The sequence below is a fragment of the Leiobunum rupestre genome, chromosome 3, assembly GCF_980474605.1.
Source record: "Leiobunum rupestre chromosome 3, qqLeiRupe1.1.hap1, whole genome shotgun sequence".
In the NCBI taxonomy this organism is placed as follows: Eukaryota; Metazoa; Arthropoda; class Arachnida; order Opiliones; family Sclerosomatidae; genus Leiobunum; species Leiobunum rupestre.
The window spans coordinates 36,243,906-36,261,094 of record NC_143386.1 but is presented as its reverse complement, the minus strand read 5'-3'; the positions used below and the strand labels follow the sequence as shown (position 1 = coordinate 36,261,094).

The window sequence follows — 17,189 nt, the reverse complement described above, 5'->3', positions numbered from 1 at the left end:
ATTTGCAGAATTGGAAAATTAGCATACTCAAGAGCAGTAGATTTGTGCGAAGCCACTAATTGTGAACTAAATGATATGAGTAATCAGAACAAATTTGATAAAATTTGGAACGATTCGAATAAATTAAGCGAAAGCTTATCTGTAACTATACCAGACCAAAACAGGCCCATTGAAATAAAAAAACGTAAAAGGTTTGCTAACAGAAAACACAGTGATTCTGTAAAGCACTACTGGAGATCGAAATGGTCAATGTTTAAAATGGCGTTTTTTTTAATTAATGATAAATTCGATTGTGAAATGAGCAAAAGGCTAACTTAGTAATAAGTCTTTGTATAAATCACTAAAAGCCTCAGCCCCTAAACAGCGATCATTTCCTAAATGAGGAAGAAGTAATTTCTTTTTGTGAGTCACTCTCTCGATTTCTATTTAATATTCAAGCATTAAAATTCCAAATTCCGGTGGCCAAAAATATTCCAAAATCTAAATTTCCCGATTTAATAAACATTTTCACCGTAATATTGTGTATACCAGTTTCGAGTGCAACTTGTGAACGTACTTTTAGCGCATTACATCGAATAAAATGCTTCACCCGTACAACTATGGCAGAAAATCGATTACCTAATCTCAGTTTACTCTCAATAAATCGGGAGTATTGCAAAGTACTTAGAGAAAACCCTATGCAGGTAGTAGACGAATTCGCTAAAAGAGGAAATAGGCCAATCTCATTCACTCCTTAGATAAAATGTATCATGAAAAAGATATTTGAGTCTTTCATTGTAAAATTTGTTCCAGACACCAAGTACAACAAAAGTTTTTTTATTGAAGCATTTCGTTGAAAAAAACTTAGGCTGGGGGGGGGGGATTTATTTGGTTTGCCTACCCTGGTGGAAATTCCTGGCGCCACCACTGATTTCGCCTGTTTTTAACTCCCCAACCCCTTCTTTGATCTCGTAATATATTTTTGTTAAAAGGTGTGCGTCTGAGGGAGTGTGTGCGCGTGTGTGTGTGATTTGGTTTATCGGAGAGCAGGGGGGGCCTGCTCTCCGATTAAACTAGTAGAAGAATTTTTCATTTCTTTGTGCAATGTGTGGCGGTTACATCGATATAGTTTCCGTTTTTACCCGATGCGTGGTGCTGTATACTCGGAGCCACTTATCAGAAGAACTCCCCTATTGTTCCTACTGTTGACATGAACGGGAACACCCTTAAAACAATGTATTATTTGACGAAGGTTAGTTGACAGTATTTAAATAAATGTTTTACCATATTGCACATACTGAAAATGGTGACATGGAAAGCATGTTTATTCTAATTATACATTTTATCGTATTTTATAAGCATTTCATAAATCAAGGAAACGACACATCACAGCTTCAACAATAATAACAGAAGATTGTTGAAGTTGTTAAATATATATATTTTTGGTTCTGCTAAAACTTTTAATGAGTAATTGTTTCAAGGTCAATAATTTATCGGTTAAAAACATTTTGCTCGGTATTGTATAAAAAAATTGATATCAGATAAATTTTGCTTTTTGTGTTTTATAGCAACCTAATGGTTACCTTTTATAATTTTTAAAATATATTTACGATGTGTATAATTGTTAGCTTTCTATTCAAATATAAAACGATAATTTTTGACAAGGTCGACTATTAAAAAATTAAGTCCAAATTATTGAAACCGAATCGCTGGTATTTAATAGCGTCAAAACGATCGTCAGGCTTCATTGAATACTGAATAATAGACGGAGATAATTATTATAAATGTTAATAAGGGGGCAGGTGGTTTTGGGTCCCGTCTACCAAAGAGAAAGTGTTATAGGATAATTTAAAAAAAAGTTAATTAACTTCTTAACGCTAATTATAAAATCAGTAACGAGCGAAGTTTTGGGAGTCGGTTGTCGCAGTGGCGATACTTCAAGAACTCTGGTTTATTGATTAATTACTGATGTAACAGTTGATTTTATAAAATAAAGAGCGGTCTTGCCCAGCTTGTTAAAATGTTGCTCTTACGTCACGAGAACCAGCTTAATAGAATCATAGATATAAGCAATGTATATAAAGGTCTAGATAAATTTCGGGGCGTCTAAGCCTAACATAAAATACGGAATTGACACCTAGCAGGCACCGAGGAACGCACGTGACCAAGAGCGGGAGCTCTCTTAGCATTTTAGCAGTAAGTGCTTGACCTTTCCGCAGGCTGTAGTCTTTAGACACCATCTGTTTGGTGACTTTTAGTATAATTTTTAAGCAGGAGACAATGGCTCTCGCGACGATAGCACGAGCTTTCTTGCCGATAGATAGCGCCTTATAACGATAACCTGCAGAAATTACGCGTTTCTGCTAGCTGTCACTTCCGTATTAACTCCCTTTGAAATATTTTATCTAGACCTTTATATAAGTTTCCTATATCTATGATTAGAATATTCTTTAGAGATCGGCGGAGCAGATAAATTAACTGGCAAAATTTCGATTAATCATAAAAATTGCGGTTAACCGTTTATCCATGGATATTATCCTTGGATAGAAACGATTTAATATGGGAAAAAGCCAAAAATAACTGATTATTTTTTGGATAATTATTGTTTATGGATATTATCCAAATAAACGGTTAATTTTTATCCAAACGCCGACCTCAAATATTCTTCGCACCTGCGATTTGCACGTGCGCTATAAAAACCTAATTCCTCGCGACTGTAGCGCGCGCTCGTAGACTTCTGAAAGTAAGAGACGGAGGTGTAAGAGCAACATTTAAACAAGAATGCCACGTTATTTAATAAAAAGAACTATTGAGACTCTACAGGGTGTTAACTAAAAAATGGACCAGGTCGAATATCTCATATTCTGTTTTAGCTACGATTTTGAAATTTTAGGGTGTTATAGAGCGCTCAGGGGGTCAACCAACTATGAAAATGTCGATGACCATGAACCATGTCTTCAAGGTCGTTCGAAAATTAACTTGAGAACCGTAAGAGCTACAAAGTTGGTTCCAATTAGAAAGGTGTTCCCCGTCACATTTTATGGCTAACTAGCTTTGACTCGATCTGATTTACGAAATAGAAAGTTGAGCAATGTTAGGCCAAAATCAAGAAGGTCGTTAAGTTGATAACGTGTTAAAGACGGTGTTCAACTGATACCTTTAAAAGTACTCTTGTTAGAGTACTGAAATTTATTAGACAACCTCATCGTGTTTGAGGGTCATTAGTTTGAAAATTTCAGCTCCCAAAACTCGTCTTCCACACGTTATCAACTTAACGACCTTCTTGATTTTGGCCTAACATTGCTCAACTTCCTATTTCGAAAATCAGGTCGAGTCAAAGCTAGGTAGCCATAAAATGAGACGGGGAACACTTTTCTAATTGGAACCAACTTCGTAACTCTTACGGTTCTCAAGTTAAGTTTTGAACGACCTTGAAGATATGGTTCAAGGTCATAGAAATTTTCATAGTTGGTTGAACCCCTGAGCGCTCTATAACACCCTAAAATTTCAAAATCGTAGCTAAAACACATTTTGAGATATTCGCCCTGGTCCATTTTTTAGTTAACAACCTGAATAACAAGAAAAAAGAAAGACGATTTTGTAACATATTTTAATGAAGAAACAAGTTATATTTGACGAAATACCTGCAATTTTTTATCGAATATCAGGAAAGAAAAAGATTCGCTTTTAATTTAATGTAAGTGCCCGTTTCCGGATGAAAATTTTTGAAATGGTTAATGACAAAAGAAAACTCTCAGAAATAGAACTTATAGATTCGAATATTTTAACTCAGTCCAGCCTTGAAGTATCATCCAAATTGAAAAATGTTGAAGCGAATTGAGGTTAAAATGTGTTTATTCAGAAATAGTCGGAATTTTAGCTATCAACCTATTTGGGAAGAAATAGCTGACATTTTCGAATTTAAAAAAAGCTGCGTCAGATTTCAATGAAGACGCAGGGCCCACTTAACGGACACTTTCGTTCAATATTTCTAACAAGCCGATAGAACACAGAGGTGGGATATTTCCATTTCAGTGGTTGAATACTCCTTGCTTAAAAATGCAATTTGGTCAACATCTAAGATTTATTCATAAATATCTATTCTACCTTAATAAAAATATATAACTGACTAGATGCGTTTATTACCTCAAAACCATAATATTATCTTCAAACAAAAAGTTTATTTTGAAAAAATAATTACCGAAATGCTGAACTTTAATTTTTGAATGATTTAATATCTTTCTTTTTATAATAAAATTATTAAAACACTACCTTAACACAAACCAATTCCGTCGTTGTTCAGCAAACCGTAACCGACGACACAATTGTCACATCCGGCTAGTCGTTTGTTATTCACTACAGACAACGGAAACGTGACACAAAAATATAATTTTGATTTTACTTATTTTCAAAATTATAAGAGAACTCTCTGACCCATATTTTTAAGCTTAGGATTCATAGAAGTGAAGACTTGTAAAAATCCCTGAAGAAGGAGGAACAGTTCCTCCGAAACGTTGGATTTTTAAATAAATAGTGAATTTTAAAACCGTTTTAAGTCTCTTTTCACTTAGGATTCATAACTTTCTTCTATCAAAATACTTCCTTATTAAATTTTATTTTAAATATGTGTGTGTTTGTAAGTTGTAAGACCAACTTCGATTGTACACACTCGTGATCAAAGTTGGCAGTGGTATTTGACACCGGTGCTTGCCGAATTGATACCATCGATATGGTTATAGCGGAAATACCGAATATTCCAAACGTCACCGACAGGCTTGTAAACTCAGTCTGAAAGACCAAACCATTCAACATTTAATACTATTTTTATCGAATAGGATTGGCACTTACGACTTGAATTAAAAAGGGCGCCAAAATGGTTCCCACAGAAGCAATTCCGGATGCGATTCCAACCCCAGTGGATCGTAAATTCACCGGAAACAGCTCTGGCGTGTACGTATGCAGAAAATTGTAGCTGCACATAATGCAAAATCTGGCCGAAACTACCAGAAACATTCGCGCCGTGTGATAACCTACAAAATATTTTTATTCTTTAAAAACAATTCTCCTTGACGGTGGTTGGTGGCGTATATAGTTGATTGGCTTTAAACCAATTTTGGTTTCTGAAATAATTTACAATTGGCGGTTCCAGTCAAAAACTGGAAAGGTAGTTCGCTTCAGGAAGAAAATTAACCCGAAGCCCCGTTTTCGATCAAGATTAATAAATGGAGATAAATCGATCCAAATCTTCGGAACCTTCATTGTAGCAGTTTTTGAACGCTGCTGGGATTTTGCTTACAAGAACTGAAGATGCTGGGGTAATTATACGAAATTATTTCCTGACGAAATCAGACATTTTGATCTTCTCCAAAACTGGCATTCAAACCGACCTTATCTGGGTTCTAACCTATAGTGTGACCATGGCTTAAGTGTAGAGAGCGTAGAATGAAGGGCTTGCCACCTTCCTCGAACTCAGTATTACCCGACCACCTGAATTAATGGAATTACACGTAAATGGAAAAAGTATTCCTACCAGAAACCTTTTTTTGTGAAAATTAGCATTACCCAAAAAAAGATTTGATCTTAAAGCTTAAATGTTAAATATCAATCTACACAATTGTGTTTAATGGACCTCTTAAGTCTCAACTTCTACGGCCAGAAAGTTTAAGATAGTGATTAACCAGGGTAGCCGGAACTGCTGTGACTGGATATTTTTCTCTAAAACTACAAGAGTTAAAGTTGAAAAATTTTTAGGGTATTATTTTAAATTTGAGAACGCTTAACATTAATATTTTCAGAAAAATCGGAAAATATTTTCAAGTTTTTCAAAAATTATTTTAAGGGGGGATGCTAGAAGAATACCTTCAATGCGAAAGTTGTAGAGAATTTTCAAAATTGTATAATAAAGTTGGTTTCATTGAAAAAGACCAATTTTTCAAGGAGATACGAGGTGATGAACAAAGTCAACTCGTCATAGAAGACAATAGATTTTAAGAGTTTTGTAGGTAAATGTCAAAAATCGCTTACATGTTTCATTTTTTTTTAAACAAAAGGATATTTTTACTCATCCAAAAATTAGTTGAGGCCAATAGTTTAAGGCTCAATTTTGTATTATTTGGCCTACGAATAAAACATTTCGGTTCGCTTTTGTACAAAAGTCGGTTTTGTAATCAGTATATAAAATCTTTCCGTTTTAAATCCATTGTGGAACTATTTTGAGTCTAATCAATTATGCCACTTTATTCTCGTGAACAGCGCGCTTTTATAGTAGAATTGTATTACTTAGATGCTGATCGTATATGCTCATAGAGTTAGTGATTTGTTTAGTGTTCGCTATCCTGACAGGAGACCAAGCCACAACACCGTTCTTGGAGCTTTTCTTTCTTATTGGGTTTCTTCAGCCGATGTTTAGCTTCTGTTATACCTAATTGTAGGACGTATTCATTCAATTAATCACGCAGGTAATTAAGCTTCCCATTAATACCTTGGGCACCTGATTTTCTCAATGACGATAGTTTGTCATCAGTTTTTAAATAATAGATTATTAGCCTAGCTGATTATTATTATTTTATTATTATTGCATAAGATAGTACCGAAATTGAACTGGGAAAGAGATTTCAAAATGACCAAATAACTACAATTCTATAATAACTACAATAGTACCGAAATGGTACGTGGGAAGGAGGTTTCTAAATAACCAAATAACTAGGATCCTTTATTAACTAAGAAAGTGCAGGAATCGAACACGAGAAAGAGATTTCAAAATTACCAAATAATTTCGAACCTTTAATAACGGCGATAGTACCGAAATTGAACGTGGGTAGGAGATTTAAAAATGATAAATTACAAACGTTCTTTTAATTAGGATAGTACCGAAATTTAACGTTGGAAAGAGCTTTCAAATGGACCAAATAACTATGGTCCCAATTGGATAGTACCGATATTGAACCTGATGTTTTAAAATGACGAAATACCTTTTGTCCTAAAATATCTAAGACTGTACCGATATTCAACGTGGGAAGCAGGTTTCAAAATGACCAAATAAACGAACCTACAAAATATAACATTATTCCTCTTAAATACCTCCTCGTTTTAGCAAGTTGAAAGTTGGTAAACATCTTGGAAAGTGCTCATCAAATTATATAAATTTTGTAATATGTAGATGCCCAATTGAGAAGAGATTTAGTACTATGTATATTGGAAGTATTTGCGTAATAAGATCGATACGATATCACTAGGTAAAACTCCAACAAAGAAATCCACGCTCAGTAATTAATCTAAATTCGCTGTTTAAAAATGTCCTCGGTGTTTAAAGGCGGTGTCCAAATGTCGAGTGCCGATTTCATCACGAAGAATAAGAGCATTTTAGTGCGCTACATTTGAAATATGCGATTTTTTTACACCCCGAAAATACATAAAAGTGGCATCTATAGCCATCTATTTTAACAATGGTTGAAATTTGAAAACGTTTAAAAAAATATCCATGAGTTATCCTGTACAGATCTAATTAGTGCCAAAAATATATCGATATTAACTACAATTTCAAGTTTTACATGACGTGCTTTAAGCTTTCCTTTTCATGGTATAAAGTACAATACAGTTTTTAAATAATCATAATACTTACCAGCCTAAAAATATAATCAACGATCTTTTTGTCATTTCTTTGCCACTAAATATTTGAAAAATTCTGATTCCAGCATAATTAGAGTTCTTGACTTGAATCTGTTCGAAACAAACAATTAATATCTTGACAAGAATTTAGGATTTTCTGGTTTGAGTGTGGAGTTAATGTTACGGGGGTAATATTGTAATAAAATTGACCGACGAGTTGGAAAAACTAAGCTTTAGTTAGGGAAATACTGTTGTATTTCTATGCGAATGCTCTCTAAACTGTGATATTTCCTGTAACTAAATCTCTGAGAGTCATTTTCGTGAGATAGTTAGTGTTGATAATTTAAAAGGCTTATTGGATGAAGAAGCTTTCTGCATTTATTTCTCTAAAGCTTAATATAAGCCTAGTTATTGGCAATTGTGTATTTTATTTATTAAGCTGAATTTGGAAGAAAATAAAATTTTAATGTCTTCAAAAGACAATGATATTTTAAAATATATATAAATATATGAAATTAAGCTTAATGCCAACCTGAATTTCGTTGTTTATTACTTCAAGGTCAACATTTATTTGATTTTCGCGTATGGGAAGGCGGTTCAATTTTCTAATCCATTTGATTAAGTTGAAGCACTTTTCCTTTTTCTGTTCCACTAACAGCCATCTTGGAGATTCAGGAACGAGCCTTTAAGAAAAGCAATGTCCCATTTAAAAAAAATTGAAACACAAAAGCTTTTTCTTTTATTTTCTTCAACTAATGAACTATTATGTATTGTAAATTCCTTTTTGATTGAAATGTAAACATTTTTCCGAAAATGATTTGTGGCAAGTGATGTTATAATTTTTCGTCGTACTGTTATAGTGTTATTTTATTTCGCGTGCAAAATTAATTTTGAAGTAGGTGATCTCGGATTCTTCCACGATTTTGTGTGGTCATAAACTTTCTTCTGACTCACAAATAATGCCACCAGCTCTAAATAATTGCTCGAATTAAATATTTTGCATAGTGTTCTTTTTGTATAGTAATATTTTAATAATGGAATGTGAAACTTCATACCAGGAAAATAAAACAACAATGCCAAACAAGCAGGCTAAGAAGATGTGAAAGTGATGTTCGTTTCGAATGTAATAGTAGAGACCCGGCAGCAGAGTGTACCCTATCGAGAATCCGAAAGTGCCCGCCAAGATGCCAAAGAATCCTCGATTTTTCTCTGTGCTAATCTCCATCACTAAACACCAAATCACAAACATGAACAATCACGGTCCTTACGATGCTAGGCTTTTGGAATAAGATAAACTTACAAATAACCATAAGCACGTAATTAACTGACAGTCCAGTAAATCCGCAGAAGAACTTTGTCACGATGTAGAGCTCGACGTCCTTCGCGAAAACCAACATGAGCACTACAATTGCCCCGGGAATGAGACTCACTAAACATATTGGTCGTCTTCCAAATCTACAAATTGAAGGAAAATGTCCAAAACTGGCGAACTATTTTTGACGCTACACATAGAAATTGTGCAGATCGGAAAACACACTCGCACACACACCTCCACATGCAAACGGTCACATTTAAGTCATTCAGAGTTAAACCAGGCTACACCCTGCTGCCCTGTATGAAACAAATAGTGGGTTCACCTGTCGCAAAGGTAAGAAGCAGACATTCCAATTAATAAATCACCCAATTTGTGGGCCGAACTGGAAACAGATATATACCACTCTCTTTCGCAAACTAGATCAAACTGTAAAGATAAGAAAAAAGGACATTATATACCAGTATGTATGGAGCCGAAATTTTACCTTTCATCGCCACTTGAGTTTCAAATTATCCAAATAACCTTTACCGAAGTTTCTGTTCTTCAATAATTAATAAAATGTCAGTAATAAAAAGTAATATTTTGTTCATTAATATCGGTCTGAATTTTCTCATATATAAATAATATTTTTAGAACTAGTCGATATTTTTAGGATATCGCAAGAAATTTCCAATGAATTCCGAAACTACTATTCATGAATTTATTCATATTCAACCATGAATATAGAACAGTAGGTTATATACCTGGTACCATCATTTTTAATATAAGGCTGGACTTTCTGCCGTTTAACGTCACAACGACTATCGGAGGTGAAAGGAAATGACGCGAAAAATTCCGATCGTGCTCTGGAGTTACAATGAGTCTATTTGGCGTCTATGTTTGCGTTTCGTTTTTAATATAAATAATGGTTTAAAAAGTGCTTTTAAAATGTCCGTTTCTACTAATAATATGACTAGTTTAAAAATGAATCTTTTGAAAGCCATTCTTACCACCTCTTCTGATAGTTTTAAGAATCTATCATTAGTTCATTTACGTAACTTATCGGGCCTAGGCTAAGCATCATTTGAAGTCTTTGGCTACAGCTAGGAATTCTGTTTTAATTTTTGAAATATCATTTCAAATTTAGTCAAAATACTTGATTGTTAAGTATCACAGTCTAGACTGGGTTTCTCATTCGCTTCTGTTAACGAACGTAAAACAAAATGGTCTAGATGTTTGAGCCTTGGTGGTTTTAAAACTTCTTGCTCCTTATCAAGTCCTAACCTAGCAATAACCTTTTGGGTTAATTCTTCACTCACTAAATTTATTTTAGATTAATTTAAACTAATATCACGCGCAACTTTCGCGTTTTTCTTACTCGTAATTACTCTTATCAAACGGACTCAAAATATTTGGGGACGCGAAATCTTAGGCAGACGACCGTATCAGGTGACGCCACTGTGGGTAGTGTATAAAAGCTCAGCCTTTTTTGAACGTGATGGCGCTAGTTTCACAGGAGATCTATAACCATGGTTGAATATAAATAAATCCATGCTATTATGTATGTTAGAGATATCGCTTCACACTAGAAGAGCACGATGATAATATTTTGAATTATTTAAAATTCCTCGAAGCTACAATTCTAATATAAATATTAAACGCTTTAAGATTATCAATTCGAAAGCAATATTTATCGTTTTAATATTTAATAAATCTTCACTGGATTGAAACAATCTTTGTTATTTACTGATTTTATCATTAAGGCTTAATTAACCTTCTATCTATTTTCTTTGATGTATTTCTCTGGTTCCAGAGTAGAACCCACTATGATGAGAAAATTACAAATACAAAGACTATATACCTAAGCTCACTTGGATTCATTCTTACATAAATAAGAGACATTTAACTTAATATCTCACGTCTATTAGCACGGGTTTATCGATTAATATAGATAACCTTTTCAATTAATGTCGAATCTTTCTCGAAATCGCTGCCGTTGTATGTCCAATGATGGCACAGTATCGTCTGAGTTACGCTCGGTGATGTTGTGCTTACTGTCATTTGGCATTGATTTTGGTTGTATTCAAAATATGGATCAGTACATTGATATTCCATTTGGGGAGTCATCAGGGTAATGCACATTGTGGTCATAGCTATTAAGATTCCAAATACGGTGATCCAAAGCGTGAAAAGTTTTTGATATAGTCCAAAGTCTCCAATTATTTCGGTGATATCAGTTGGCGTCTTATGAGAGTCAACTTTAAAGAATAATTAACAAATTATCCAAAGGTTTACTGAAATAGTCGTTAAACATATTGAATTGATAACTATGGAGTGCACTTATATTATCTTAACCTAACAGGCCGTGGAACCAATCTTTCTAAATAAAATACTAAGCTTGTCTGTTCGTTTGTACTTTATACACGGCTCCATTTCTTGACTAATCTTCTTGAAACTTCGGATCCGACTTCAAGGCAAACAAAGACAGGTTTTTACTCATTTTACTTCTAAAAGGACATTAATGAACTTTTGCCACTTGTTATTAAAGTTTCTCGCCTCATGGATAAAAAACAATTGATAGTTTAATGAAAACAATTTGGTTCAAGGAAATTATTGTTTGCCAGATTTAAGGCTGTGTCCGGTTTTTGGGGGCAGTTTTTTGGGATGCCATATCTCTGAAACGAAGCACTTTAGAACCGAGCTTTAGGACCCCTGTTTATTGGACATTTTTTACTCATAGAGACCCATAGAATGCATATAGAAAGTTTCGGTACTCTTATCCGTAACACCCTGTATAAAGTTTAATATTAAACTTAAACCTGAGATTAGATAATGTTTTGAAGTGTGTTAAATTGCAAATCAAATTTCACACTTAATGGAAAAGTAGTCGTAACGTTAAGTACTGAACATCTTATTTAATTTTAATTTGATTAAATTTCAACTTACATTACTAAAATTATAAAATGAAACACGATGGATAGTCAGGTTTATTCTTCAAGAAGGACTAAAAGACACCCGTAAACGGAAAGAAAATCTAACTAGTGAGTACATAAAGTTAAAGGAAGATTTGTATACATACATAGACTTCCAAACGCAGGGCCGTGCTTAGAGGTCTCGGGGCCCCGGGCGAAATGCATGGGCGAAACTGACACAATGTGGCTGTAGCGGCCCTCCGGTATATGCATCCCTATGTTAAAATTTTAGCGGCCCTGGGCGACCGCCCGGCTCGCCACCCCCTAAGCACGGCCCTGTCCAAACGGCAAATTGGTTAATTGTACATAGGGGTTTCGACCCGAAAGCTATCGTTTTTATAAATTTTAAGATTAAAATGTTTTAAACCATGAAGTATCCGTCGTGATTCATTTTATATTTTAAAATGTTTAAAATTTATACTTTAAATTTGAAATTGGCAACGCAAACTAATTTAACCTATAATGTTATCTTTACCAATATTATGTGCCTTTATACAGCTGATATGTTGAACTGTTTCACTATACTCTTCTTATGATTTGATAGATATGTTCATTTAGTTTTGTATTGAGTTTTAATAGTTATATGATTGTAATTAGGTCGTTTACTACACGAGAAGTGTGATGCGCGTCTATATCTCTTGGGACCCTAGGCGCAATGTGATTTATTTATGAACGTAAAAAATGGTTTAAGTAAAGAGTTGAATATCAAATTTATCAAACAAATTCATTTTCTATTAGTTTATTTAAATTATTTAGTACATGTATTTGGTTTTTAGCTTCGTTTTTTCGAATACTTTACATCAGTTTCTGTGTAAGTTTTATTTTAACAAATGAATATATTATTTCGTTAAAACCAAACTTTTCCGTTTACTTAAAATCTGTATGAAAAAAAGCTAAATTATGTGGTCGCTCTTGAGCAACGGAGATTATTAAATTCGTTTTAATTATCTTTACAGCGAAAAAACGTTCTCCTGATGCGAATAGTATAATAATTACCTAACCGATTTTCAACATTCGTAAATGTAGATTTTATTCAACTAAATTCTCAAACATTTTTGTTGGCAACTGGAGGCGGTTTTCCTTAGCAAATACTAAAAAATTAAGAAGTTCATATCTGGTATTGTCAGGGTCAATATCATCTTTATAAGATTAAATTCTGGTCTTGAGTTCCATGGTTAAAGTATCGCTATTAACATCGACGGTATTAACAACAAAGTTCTCCCGTTTACTCAAAAATTAAGCATTTTCTGCATTTTTATCATAAAAGGTTTTGCGTTTCTTCTTGCGCTTCTGTTGATCTTTGTCATTACAATTACCGTCAACCAATATTGCAGCTTGTTTTTCAGTTTTAGTGAAACCATCTCTAATTTCTGATCTTTGAAATATCATCAGAGATCCCAAAGGGTTAATAACGCTAGTTGATAGACACTATTCTGAATTTTGAAGGGATTTACTAGCAGCACTCATGTGTTGAAGTATTTTGTTCCACATCGTTTTTGCAAGAGCTTTAGCTTCAGCTCTGAATACAGCTTTTTTGTAGACTTTCGCTTATTTTGATCAGAACCCCTTTATTGTTATGGTAGTTTTGTTAATTTTTGGCGTTCGTGTGAGTAAAATTATAATGCTGCTCTTTTAAAGAATAAGAATGAAATAACTTTTATTATTGATTTTAGCGTTAGTACAAAATTCCGCGTGCATTTTTTTTAGAATCTTTTAACCTTTCTGGTTTGTCCGAGCGGACGCGAAAAAGGCATTTGTCATGCTATGAGTTTTTCTCACGTTTGAATTAAACTTACAATTAAAATAAAAGTTCTACAATTAAAATTACTACGTTTATATATCTATTTTTAGATTCCTCCGCGATGTACTACTACTAACAAGGAGAGTACCCGAGGTGTTTATTGCCGATTTAGTTCAGCGGTTGACATAACCTGGCACCGGACACCCGATGTTGCCCCAAAATGCCGGGAAAAACGACCACTGCGCCTTATACGGAGTCCCGTCACCCCACAGCATGCTAATCAATCCTCCGAGGTGGCCAGCTTGCCTGGACCCTCTTTGTTAGCCTGAGCCGAAACCCAGTTTCCAGCCCATACCTGACCGAAGTCGGAGGTGGAGATAGGACCGTTTTATCAGAGCTAACCTCTCCCAGTGCACCACCGCCCTTACGAGTTACAAGAGCTAAACCCCGATTCCCCGGTAAAGCCACCAGTTATTGCACACTCTGACCCCATTAAGAGCCTTTCGTCTGATAACATGACGAAATTGCCTCGTTTGAATTCTGGATCCGCGGTCGTTTTCACTTTGTCGGCACTTTTCATTGGTTCCAAAATTGTTTCATTAGGCTTTGTCGAAGTTTCCAACGCATCGTTAATTGTTTACGTGTGGGTTCATTAGTAAGGTCTTTCAAATTTTGATCTGGCAGGCACGCTGGACGGCCTCCTATGAGAAAATGTCCCGGTATCAATAGGATTGGATCATTCATGTCGCTATTTACGCACGGAAGGGGGCGAGGGTTGATTACCACTTTGGCCTCTTTAAGAATGGTTAATATTTCATCATTTCATCCTTTTCGTGCGAAGATCCATCGAACACGATTCGTAATTTCTGTCGTGGATCTCTTTTCTCGCACCACAGGTTGATGCGGCAGGTAAAAGTGTCCGTCTTTTTTTCTTCGAGGTAAGAGACTTCACGTATAATACTTCGCGTAGTCTTGGAAGATTTCCTCGTATGTTACGAAGAGAGTCGGATCTCGTTTAAACGTCTAAAAAGCGAATGTAGTCTTCCTTTGGCGTTCTTATAGTTTGATGGAAGGTCTTTTACTCGTTCGTCCTTCCACGGTAATCGAACTTCATATCGGTTGTTGTTCAACATATTTGTCTTCCAAACTTCTTTACGACCGATTCTTCGGAATTAGAGAGGGACATTCCATCGGCGTCTTTAATACCTATGGTTTCAAGTTCCCAAACGTTCTTTAGTAGTTTGTATACATTCGTATTATCGTTTTAGTTACTTTCGGTTGTGCCTTGAATTGCTACGTGTTTCACGGTGGTAATCTGCATCCAAAAATGTAGGCACGAAACTGCAGAGGTCAAATTTGGGCCGGAAACCACCCATCCCAGGAGCGTGGCCATAAGCATGAGGTCTTCGTTTAATCGTTTTGTCTTTCCGGTCGCGATACGCCAATAATATTCCATACTGATGAGGATGACAACTTCGTTACTGCATTCCCTAAGCTATTCCGTTTTTTCGTCCGCTAGCTGGAGTCCTTCGATGTGCAGATTATCTTAAAATTCGTCTCCGGATCCCTTTAAATTGGCGGAGCTAATGGTTTCCGTTTTCAATGCTTCTATGGCAATTTGGATACCGTTAATCGGATTCCTCAAGGATATTTTGATTCTATCGAACGTTATTATTTTTAGCAAGGTTATCCCGAAGACGTGGACTCGATGAGTCTTTACTTGGACATTTTCTAATCCTTTTGATTTGATAAAGTCTTGACGTATAAAGGTGACCTCGCTTCCGCTGTCTATGAAGCAGCGAACTGATACTTCTCGGCCGCTCGTCCAAATTAGAATGGCTGTTCCCGTTTGAAGTTAAATGCTTTTTGACTCGTCGTTCCAGGATGTAGATACTGAAGTGACGTTTGTGTTACTTTCTTTCGAGGGGTTATCCTTCGCAGAATTATCTTTTGCGGTCTCTCTAGATTTGACGAAATTGGCGAAATCTTCGTGCATAACTTCATTATGCCATCTTCCGAATCTAGCGCACTTGACGTCGTTAGGACTATTCTTCGAACGGTGCGTCCCAACCAAGCATTTGAAAAATATGTTTTTCTTACGTTAAATGTATTTCATCGATGCCAAGTCTTTTACTTCGATGCAATCGACAAGTTTGGGATCTTTTTCGCACAATATGCTAGAGTGTTGGGAACCTACGACTAATGTGGTGAGCCCTTGGCAAATCGTTTATCGTCGGGGGCAGTCTTGTCTTTGCGTTTGGAGTAAGTGGAGGCTCATTCGTGGCTTTCGATTTATTCCTTAAGAAATCAAGAAGGTTCGTTACTTCTTAATCTTCCTCACTCGAATCGTCTTCCTTCTTGCGGCTGAATTCCAGGGTAAGATCGTTCGGCATCATGCGCAATAGAATCGGAATTATAAAAACACCGTATTTTCCGGTCCACCTCCTACGTTTTCAAGACAGCGTGTCTCTACTTCGCATTTGTTGTAGAGCTTGCCCAACCCTTCTACGTCTTTGGACGATTCGATATAAATCCGCGATAGATCGCGGAGATTATTTTTTGTGCGTCGACCCAGTCTTTTTTCTGGGGGAAACATTTGTTAAGCTTCTTCACCGTGGCCTCATAGTTGTCCGGCGTAGCGCTCATGCCGGCATTGACGTGCGTGGCGGTACCTCCCAATAATGATTTGGGGAAGGTTAATTTGATGGGGGCGGCCAGGTGCGTGTTGTGCAGTGACGCCCCGAATGGTCCCTAAAAATATTTCCATTTAGATTTGTCGCCGGTAAAATTAGGTATGCTAATTTTCGGTACTACCATGCGTACTGGGTGTTGCGTTGGTTGAGTTAATTGGGTAAGTATTGGGCTGAAAGCCACTTTCCACTCTTAATTTCTGTGCAGCTTCATCTTTACATCTTAGATCTTGTCCTTGGTCTCTTCGTTATCTTCAATTTCTTTATCCAAATCGGCTTGATTGGAAATACCCGCAGAGTCCGAAATAATGTAGACTTAACCAACTTAAAATGAAACAATCTCCAAATTACTTATAATCATCGAGAAGAAGAAAACGACAAATTTTAGCCAAACATCATCGCTAGAAAGACAAAGAAAATTTATAGCCACCGTCCCGCCGAAACACCCACTGGTTTCTTAAGAAAGTGGAATTATCCATTAGATAATGATAGAAAAGCAACGGGTCGTAGAATTCAACTCAGGGAACGTAGCATCAATGATATGAACACAAAGAACCAAAAAATCAACCACCTCGTCAAATAACCCACTGGTTTCGCTAGAAAGTAGAGCTATCCATTTTATAATGGACCGTAAGTAATACGACGTATCGGATTATCGACAAGAAGCCAACGACCATTTATAAAAACCGCCACGTTAAAAAATTCGCGTGGTCCATGGGATAATGGACCGGAATAAGTACAAATACGTATTGTATAAAAGATCACAAGGACAAGTAGAATCATCGAAAAAAAGACAAGGAACAATTATAACCACCACCCTGCCAATATACAACGTATATCCGACTAAAAGTAAAGTTATCAATTTTAAAAGTGAATCTGGTCGAAATGTCCTAGCCGCATCAGGA

General features: G+C 35.7%; 1 protein-coding gene across 1 annotated transcript in view; it reads right to left on the bottom strand.

Moving 5' to 3' along the window:
* Positions 1-11,032, bottom strand: part of LOC149951610 (solute carrier family 22 member 3-like) — a 48,813-nt gene extending 37,781 nt beyond the window's left edge. Inside the window, exons 1-6 of the mRNA XM_090169619.1 lie at positions 10,838-11,032; positions 9,225-9,328; positions 8,888-9,042; positions 8,643-8,814; positions 8,120-8,270; positions 7,601-7,698 (exon numbers count right to left, since the gene is read on the bottom strand). Coding sequence (XP_090025745.1) covers positions 7,601-7,698; positions 8,120-8,270; positions 8,643-8,814; positions 8,888-9,042; positions 9,225-9,328; positions 10,838-11,032 — 875 coding nt within the window. The remainder of the gene's footprint in view (positions 1-7,600; positions 7,699-8,119; positions 8,271-8,642; positions 8,815-8,887; positions 9,043-9,224; positions 9,329-10,837) is intronic.
* Between the last annotated feature and the right edge of the window lie 6,157 nt (positions 11,033-17,189).